Below are 9,119 nucleotides of genomic sequence, written 5' to 3'. Positions count from 1 at the left end.
CTTGTCCTTCCTCCCTCCTTCCTTCTGTCCTTACTCCCTTCCTTCTGTCCTTACTCCCTTCCTTCCTTCCTTCCTTCCTTCTGTCCTTCCTTCTGTCCTTACTCCCTTCTGTCCTTCACTTGTCCTTCCTCCCTTCCTTCTTTCTGTCCTTCCTTCCATCCTTCCTTCTGTCCTTCCTTCCTTCTGTCCTTCCTTCACTTGTCCTTCCTTCCTTCTGTCCTTACTCCCTTCCTTCCTTCTGTCCTTACTCCCTTCCTTCTGTACTTACTCCTTTCCTTCCTTCTGTCCTTACTCCCTCCTTCTGTACTTACTCCCTTCCTTCCTTCTGTCCTTCCTTCCTTCCTTCATTCCTTCTGTCCTTACTCCCTTCCTTCCTTCTGTCTTTCCTTCCTTCTGTCCTTACTCCCTTCCTTCCTTCTTTCCTTCCTTCCCTCCCTTTCTTTCCTTCTGTCCTTCCATCTGTCCTTCTTCCCTTTCTTCCTTCCTTCCTTCCTTCCTTCCTTCCTTCCTTCCTTCCTTCCTTCCTTCCTTTCCTTCCTTCCTTCCTTCCCTTTCTTCCTTCTGTCCTTCCATCTCTCCTTCCTCCCTATCTTCCTCCCATCCTTCCTCCCATCCTGCCTCCCATCCTTCCTCCCATCCTGCCTCCCATCCTTCCTTCCATCATTATTATTATTTTTTTTTATCATTCTATAGTTGTATCTATTCTTTAGGTCTTTTAGTCTGTTTCTTAACCAAGTGTTAGTCCAACTTTTATTAAACTTCTTCTATTTTGCTTTTCTTTTGTCTTTTTCAATCTATTTTAACCTAATCTCTTACTTTTAATAAACCTTTTTTCTTATTCTCTCTCATTTTTATCATTTTTTATTTTCTGTTGTGTGCATTTGTCTCCAGTTTTGTCTTTAAATTGTTCTGTTTTACTCCTTTTTAAAATTACTATTATTATTATTATTGTTATTTTTTGTCTTATTATCAGCTTCTCAATAAAATAACTGTTCAGCACTTTAAACACTAGTCTGAATGAAAGCTGCTATATAAATAACATGTGATTGATTGGTGATATAAACAGTTTTCATACAGTTTCCAGCCTAAATTACACATCACATGTACATTATTTTAACTTTCCCCTTCAGGTATCAGCCCTCTAAGACCTTAGCTGAAGTCTATCGCAGTGTTTATAAGGTTCGGAACCGCCTGCTGGCCTGTAAGAACATGGATTTCATTCAGACTCGATCCTCTTCACGTGAGAGGAGGGTGAGTAAACCACACACACGCATTCATCTCTGTGTTCATCATTTCTTTGTTTGATTAATATTTCTTATGGAAAAGAAAAAAAGGCATTTACAATCACTATTTTATGGTCCGAGTGAACATTTTATAGAATATAATGAATACAAAAACATGTTTTAATGCAGATTTTTTAATTTTTTCAATAAAAACAGGTCAAATTTCTGCCTTGCATATATAAAAATGTGCATTGGTTGCACAAAAATTAAAAAATGATGCATTTTATAACATATTTTGTATATTCTGGGTCAAAATAGGCTAAAATAAATGTGTATATGGTGTTTTTACAGCTCTCAAATGTAAAAAATGGGTCAAATTTTAACATTATTTAAGAGTTAATCCTCCTGTTGTCTTCAAGTCAAGGAAGGAAGGGAGGAAGAAGGAAGGAAAGGAGGAAGGAAGGGAGGAAGAGGAAAGGAGAAGGAAGGAAAGGAGGAAGGAAGGGAGGAAGGGAGGAAAGGAAGAAGGAGGGGAGGAAGAAGGAAGAAAAGGAGAAGGGAGGAAGGAACGACGGAGGAAAGGAAGGAAAGGAGGAAGGAAGGAAGGAAAGGAAGAAGGAAGGAAAGGAGAAGGGAGGAAGGAACGACGGAGGAAAGAAGGAAGGAAAGAAGGAGGGAAGGAGGGAGGGAAGGAGAAAGGAAAAGAGGAAGGAGGGAGGGAGGGAGAAAGGAAAAGAAGCAAGGAAAGAAGGAGGGAGGAAGGGAGGGAGAAAGGAAGGAAAGAAGGAAAGATGGAGGGAGGGAGGGAGGAATGAAGGAAAGAAGGAAAGATGGAGGGAGGGAGGGAGAAAGGAAAAGAGGAAGGGAGGAAGGAAGGACAGAAGGAAGAAAGGAAAGAGAGAGGAAGGAAAGAAAGAGAGAAGGAGAGAGGGAGGAAGGACAGAAGGAAAGGAGGTAAGAAGGAACAGTGAAAACAGACGGGGTCAATTTGACCCGAGAGGACGACACAAAGGTTAAGGAGCTCTGACGCTGGTTCTGTAACACTTCTGATCTTCCCTCTCTAATCAGCTACTTCCTGTTTGTCCTTTAGTGCTTTGACACACTCATGATGATGATGAATGATGTCCTTTTTGCTTTTCCACACACACATCAGATCTCAGACAACCAGGACTCTCTGGACATGGACCCTCAGGAACACTCGTTCACCCGCACCATCGACGAGGAGGCGGAGCTAGAGGAGCGAGCCGACCGCGAGAGAGAGGAAGGCCATCAGGAGCAAGACGATGAAGAGGAGGACCGAGAGCATGAAGTAATGACGGCAGGAAGTAAGTACAACCTCCTCCCCTCCTCCTCCGCCGGAGTGATGCGTCTGTTTGCTTTCAGTGTGCCGAACATTAGAAACAGTACTGAAGAAATGTGTGAATGAATGTTTTGTTTTTTTAATCCTGCCTGCGTTCATTCATGCACATTTCTTTATTTAAATATTAAACTGGTGAAAATGTTGTTTCCAAATATATTTTATTGTGAAGCATCCATAAAAAGATAATTGGATAAGGTGATGTTAAGCTTCTTCTTTTATATATCTGAATAACATCAAAACAAGAGGAAAAGCAACATCTAAATAAATAAAGCTTTAATTTAACCCTTTACATGCTGTTCATATTCTGACTCATAATTAGTCTCTACATCAATTCACAAATTCACATTCATAAATAAACAATAATAAATGTTTGATTAATAATATGGGGGGGGGGACATTCACAATCACTATTTTATGGACCAAGAGAACATAATTAGGAAGAATGAAGGAAAGGAGGGAGAAAGGAAGGAAGGAAGGACAGGAGGGAGGAAGGAAGGGAGGAAAGAAGGAAGGAGGGAGGGAGGGAGAAAGGACAGATGAAAGAAGGAAGGGAGGAAGGTAGGGGGGAGTATAGAAAGCGAGAAGGAGGGAGGAAGGGAAGGAAGGGAGGAAAGAGAGAGGAAGGAAAGGAAGGAAGGGAGGAAAGAGAGAAGAAGGAAAGAAAGAGAGAAGGAGGAAAGAAAGAGAAGGAGGGAGGAAGGACAGATGAAAGAAGGAAGGGAGGAAGGTAGGGGGGAGTATAGAAAGAGAGAAGGAGGGAGGAAGGAAGGGAGGAAAGAGAGAGGAAGGAAAGGAAGGGAGGAAAGAGGGAGGAAGGACAGACGGAAAGAAGGAACGGTCAAAACAGACGGGGTCAATTTGACCCGGGAGGACGACACAAAGGTTAATTTAAAGAGACTCAACATTCCCACATGAGCAAACACTTGGCGACAGGAAAAAACTCCTTTAACCGGAAGAAACTCTCGATGTGCTTCTGATAATCGGTTTATTTACATTTCTCAGTAGTACAGCAGGTGTTTGGGGTTAACTGGGGTCATGAGCATTTTAGCTACTTATTAAGAGTTTATACACATAATTCAGCTGTAAAATGAGCTTTTCTTTGTCGCCATGGAAACGTTGGAAGTGTTGCATTCGCTTGAGCTTCAATTGAACGTTGCTCTTCAGTAAACCCTTAAAGTTTGTGTAAAGGGAATTCAGCCATTTTTCTTCTAAAAACACATTAAATAGGTCATAAATGTATTTCTCAAAAATGTGTAAAAAGCATTTCAACGCGGCGGTGATTGGCTCTGCTGCTGTAGCGGTATAAATACATTCAGCACACTACTTCTACTACAGTCTATAGTTAGCCAGTTAACTTAGTTAGCCGCCGAGCTAGCCACCGAGTTAGCAGCTGAGTTAGCAGCTGAGTTAGCCGCCGAGCTAGCCGCCGAGTTAGCCGCCGAGCTAGCTGCCGAGCTAGCAGCTGAGCTAGCGGCAGAAAGCGCTCAGACCTAGCGTCCATGTTTCTGGTAGAGGTGGTGACTTTGATTGACAGGTGCTACTTGGTAGGGGGCGGGGCTTCAGCGTTTGGGAGCAGAGACAGAGGCTGATTTTTACACTACTTTGAAGCCTAATTTTATATATTTGGCGATTTTTTAATCATTCAAATTTGGCAGGGTGGTTAACAACACACTTTTCTGTGGTATGTAAAAACTCAGAACACATATTTATTCTTACTTTACACGGACTTTAAAGGTGCATTATGTGGCTTTTGCTTTACTTCTAACTCGGCATCTTTTGTTTGTGTGTGTGTGTGTTTTTTTATTTATTTATGCGTGTGTGTGTGTGTCTGTGTGCACGCTGCACAACACAGAAATCTTTCAATGTTTCCTCTCAGCGCGGGAAGTGGCTCGCAGTCGGGACAGAGAGCGAGCCAGCAGCAGCACCGGCCTCGGCTCCAGCTCTGCTTCCAGGAGCGGAGGCGGAGGAGGAGGAGGAGGAGGAGGAAGTGTAGGAGGAGGAGCTGGAGGAGAAGAAGATGCTACTCTGTCTCAGGAAGGGAGGAGAGGCAGTACGGGTCTGCCTGAAGGCCAGGATCTGTACACAGCAGCCTGTAACTCAGTGATTCACCGCTGTGCTCTGCTGGTGCTCGGAGTGAGTCCGGTTCTGGGCGAGCTGAGCAAACAGAACCAGGAGGAAGGTCAGACGCAGTCGGCTACGGGAACGCAGGAGTGTCTGAGCTTCATGACGAGGTCAGAGCACCACGGCAACAAGGGAGGGAGGGAGGGAGGAGGGGTTAATCCAAACTCATAAACTATACCTGTTAATGTTTTTATTGACGGGTGTAGAGTCAGTTTCCTCTTTAATGTCAATTTAACTGACTCTAGATATATAAAGGATAAGTGTATCTGTAAAATCACTCACATACACAGATGAAGATTACAACCAAAGTCCGACTGATACTGGATGAAGCCGATATTAGGAAGTAAAAAAGTTCAGATATCAATAAATCGGCCGATAATCTCATTTTTATTCTTATGCAGAATATCGACGTAAACACAATTATTTTTGCAATGATCCCTTTAAATGTGGTTATTAAGCACTTGATGATATTTTACAGTTTAACTCTAACTAAGCTTTATTGTATAAAATTAGATCAGTGCACTGAAATGATAAAATACACTATGAGTTTAATGATTATAACTATCAATAAAAAACTCGTAGAACAAAAAAGAAACATATATATGGATCTATGGATCAGTGATAAATAAGGGTTGGCAAGATGAGCAATTCAAAAATATATTAAATAGTTTAAAAGCAGCATCAGGTTTGCTAAAATGTACATTTAGTATTTTTGTTGGTTTTATATCATTTGAAATGACATTTGCACAATTTTTAACCAAAAGTAAGACTGAATGCTCCTGAAAATGTCAAATGGTGTAACCACAAAAGAATGATAAATATTACATATTTTATCACCTACAGTGTATTTAAGTGGACTTATACTAATAATGACTTCAAATGTTTCCTGATCTCCATGGTTACCAGATGGAATGTAATATTTAGAACAATTGTATTCCATTACCTTTATTTAATATAAAGTTATAATGTAAGATCATGCCAAACTAGTTGATATGGTGTTTTATTGACAATTTACTGTTTTTAAGCAAGTTGAATTATTTGGTACAAAGTTTTTATGGTTACACCACTTAGACATTTTTACCATAATCCTCTAATATATTCTCTCTAAATGGATTAAAAGCAGAAATTTGATGCTGGGTCCACAAAAAAAGAATGTGTGCAAGTTATTCATACGTTTATTTTCACATTTTAACCCTTTAAATTTAAACTAAACCACATGGACAGCTGCGGAATATAGTATATATAGTAATAGAACATAAGAGCAGCAATAAGGGGAAGGGAGGAAGGAAGGAACAAACTAACAAACGAAGAAAAGAAAGAAGGAAGGAAGGTAGGAAGGGAGGGAGGGAGTGAGCAAAGAAGGACGGAAGGTACAGTAGTAAGGAAGAAAGGAAGAAAAGGAGGGAGGAAGGAAGGAAGTAAGGGAGGAAGGGAGGAAGGAAGAAAGGAAGGACAGAAGGAAAGAAGGAAGGAAGGAGGGAACAAACTTACAAATGAAGAAAAGAAAGAAGGAAGGAAGGTAGGAAGGGAGGGAGTGAGTAAGGAAGGAAGGGAGGGAGGAAGGAAGGAAGAGAGAAAGGAAAGAAGGAAGGGAGGGAGGAAGGAAGGAAGGACAGAAGGCAGGAAGGAAGGAAGGGAGGAAGGGAGGGAGGAAGGACAGGAGGAAGGGAGGAAGGAAGGAAGGGAGTAAGGAAGGAAGGACAGAAGGAAGGAAGGGAGTAAGGGAGGGAGGAAGGACAGAAGGAAGGAAGGAAGGGAGTAAGGAAGGAAGGAAGGAAGGAAGTGAGTAAGGGAGGGAGGAAGGACAGAAGGAAGGAAGGACAGAAGGCAGGAAGGAAGGAAGGGAGGAAGGGAGGGAGGAAGGACAGGAGGAAGGGAGGAAGGAAGGAAGGACAGAAGGAAGGAAGGGAGTAAGGGAGGGAGGAAGGACAGAAGGAAGGAAGGAAGGGAGTAAGGAAGGAAGGACAGAAGGAAGGAAGGGAGTAAGGGAGGGATGAAGGACAGAAGGAAGGAAGGAAGGGAGGAAGGAAGGAAGTAAGGGAGGGAGGGAGGAAGGAAGGAAGACAGGAAGGACAGAAGGAAAGGAGGGAACAAACTAACAAATGAAGAAAAAGAAAGAAGGGAGGGAGGAAGGAAGGACGGAAGGTAGGAAGGAAGGAAGGAAGGTAGGAAGGAAGGAAGGAAGGAAGGAAGGACAGAAGGAAGGAAGGGAGGGAGTAAGGGAGGGAGGAATTTTAAAATTAAACTAAACCACATGGACACAATAAAACATCATCATTGACACATATCGGATAATAAAAACACAGAAACACAGATACAGTTTGTGTGTGTTTTTCCTCGTCGGCCGTGAAGAGACTGAAGAGAATCCCAATTTTAAAATCCTCCTTCCGTCTTTCTTCTGAGTAAAACTGCTCGTCTGAAGTTCGGCCAACGATAACGTGAAGCTTTCGGCCGTCTGTGTTGAGTGAAGCGAATCGAATGGACTCCTTCCAAAAGATACACACAACCTCTCTGAGTTAAATGTTAAATGCTGGAAGCTTCCCAGTATAACACCAGTCTGAGCTGCTCCTCTGGAGAGTTTGGGGAAGTTAAGAGATGAGATTTTACCACAAATTGTACAAAAAGCATCTAAATGACTAAATATTAATGTGTTATAACCTGAGTGGGACAAGAACTGCTCTTTCACTCCCACTTACATCCAGATTCATTCAGATAATATTAAAATATTCCTTTATTAGTCCAACAATGGGGAAATGTGCATCATTACAGCAGCAAGTAGACGAGAAAAATAGAAGAGCGGCAATAAAGAAAAAGAATAAAGATCAATGAGAATAAGAACGATAATAACAAATAAAGTTAATAAGATAAACTAAAAAAGCTCCAAAGCATCGTCTATTTTGGTCATAAACTCACATTGCACTTGTAAGCAGGGTTGTTATACTTAACTAAAATAAAACCAGTGGTGGAAAATAATTTAGTTAACTGAAATAAAAATGAAAAACTAACTAAAATCAGCTTAATTTTTCTCTTTTTTTACTGTTTCCTGTTCAGTTTGACGTCTTCTTATATTTGGAAAACTAAAAAAAACTGAAACTAAAACTAAATAAAAACCAAACAAACTGAAAAAACTAAATAAAACACTAATAATCCTGCTTGTAAGTTAAACAGCAGGTGTATAAAATAACATGAAGAACAAACAAATGGAAAGATTATTAACATTAAAAACAAGAAGGATGAAAAAAGAAAGAGAAAATAGACTAATTGTAGTTTAACAATATAAAAGTTGAACACTAAATTTATCTTAATAACAAATCTGTGGTTCAGGAAACAGTTTTTAATAAAGTAGAACTACGTGATAAACCTTTTTATATTTTTATTTACGCTTTTATTAAGTCACAAAATCACAGTTTCAGTAAAAATAAAAAGAAGTAAAATATAAAAATAAAAGGAAAAATAAGTGAAAATAATTCTGCATATGAAACAATAAAAAATAGTAACGTAAAAAATAGAAAAAATAATAATAAAAACAGTAAATTAACACATATAATCCCACAGATTAGCGTCCCGGTCTCCAACTCTCACCTACAGCCTGAAGGAGAAGGTTTAAGACAGTTTTTCCTTTATATAATAATTAATCTTGACATTCTTAACCTACTTTTTTTCCTCTTGTTTCAACACGTTTCGACCTACATTTACGCTCCACAGACCAGCTGGAGCACAGAGAACAAACTATCACTGTACTATACTGTGTTATAATATCAGATATATCATTAAAACTGGTAACAATAACTTGTTTCAGCAGTCAACTGGAAACTTACTGTAACCCATAGACTGTATATAAGAAATGGACGTAACATCCGTGACGTCACCCATTGGTTTGTGGACTGCTGCTCGGAGGCCAATAGTATCGGATCTGAGCAGCGCCATCTTGAAAATTTCAGATGCATGCTGGGAAAAATAAAAACAGGGATTCTACTTATATGGGCATCAGGAGGAGCATGAGGCGCCCTCCTGAACCTGTGAACCAATCAACCTGTCAATCACAACGTAGCCACGCCCTAATGCATACCCTGCTTTATCGTCACATATAAAATCAGGGAGGCCAAAATGTCCCAAATGAACATCATACTGCATTGAGGCTTTAACCCTCCTGTTGTCCTCGAGTCAAGGAAGGAAGGGAAGAGGATAGGAAGGATGGGAGGTAGGAAGGGAGGAAGAAGTAAGGAAGGGTGGAAGAAGGAAGGAAAGGAGGAAGTAAGGGAGGAAGTAGGAAGGAAGGGAGGAAGAAGGAAGGAAAAGAGGGAGGAAGGAAGGAAGGGAGGAAGAAGGAAGAAAGGAGAGAAGGTAGGAGAGAAGGTAGGAGGGAGGGAGGAAACAAGGAAGAAGGGAGGGAGGGAGAAAGGAAAAGAGGAAGG

General features: G+C 40.8%; 1 protein-coding gene across 1 annotated transcript in view; it reads left to right on the top strand.

Annotated features, from left to right (window-relative positions):
- Nucleotides 1–1,130: 1,130 nt before the first annotated feature.
- The window catches only part of herc1 (HECT and RLD domain containing E3 ubiquitin protein ligase family member 1), a gene marked incomplete at its 5' end in the record, with an annotated part of 105,049 nt that continues 97,060 nt past the window's right edge, over nucleotides 1,131–9,119 (top strand). The window contains 3 exon segments of the mRNA XM_062436399.1: nucleotides 1,131–1,251; nucleotides 2,377–2,548; nucleotides 4,436–4,814. Of these exon segments, the coding sequence (XP_062292383.1) occupies nucleotides 1,131–1,251; nucleotides 2,377–2,548; nucleotides 4,436–4,814 (672 nt within the window).

This window comes from Scomber scombrus, chromosome 1 (assembly GCF_963691925.1).
Source record: "Scomber scombrus chromosome 1, fScoSco1.1, whole genome shotgun sequence".
NCBI classification, from domain to species: domain Eukaryota; kingdom Metazoa; phylum Chordata; class Actinopteri; order Scombriformes; family Scombridae; genus Scomber; species Scomber scombrus.
Note: the sequence above shows the minus strand (reverse complement) of the source record. Positions and strands in the feature narration are given on the sequence as shown.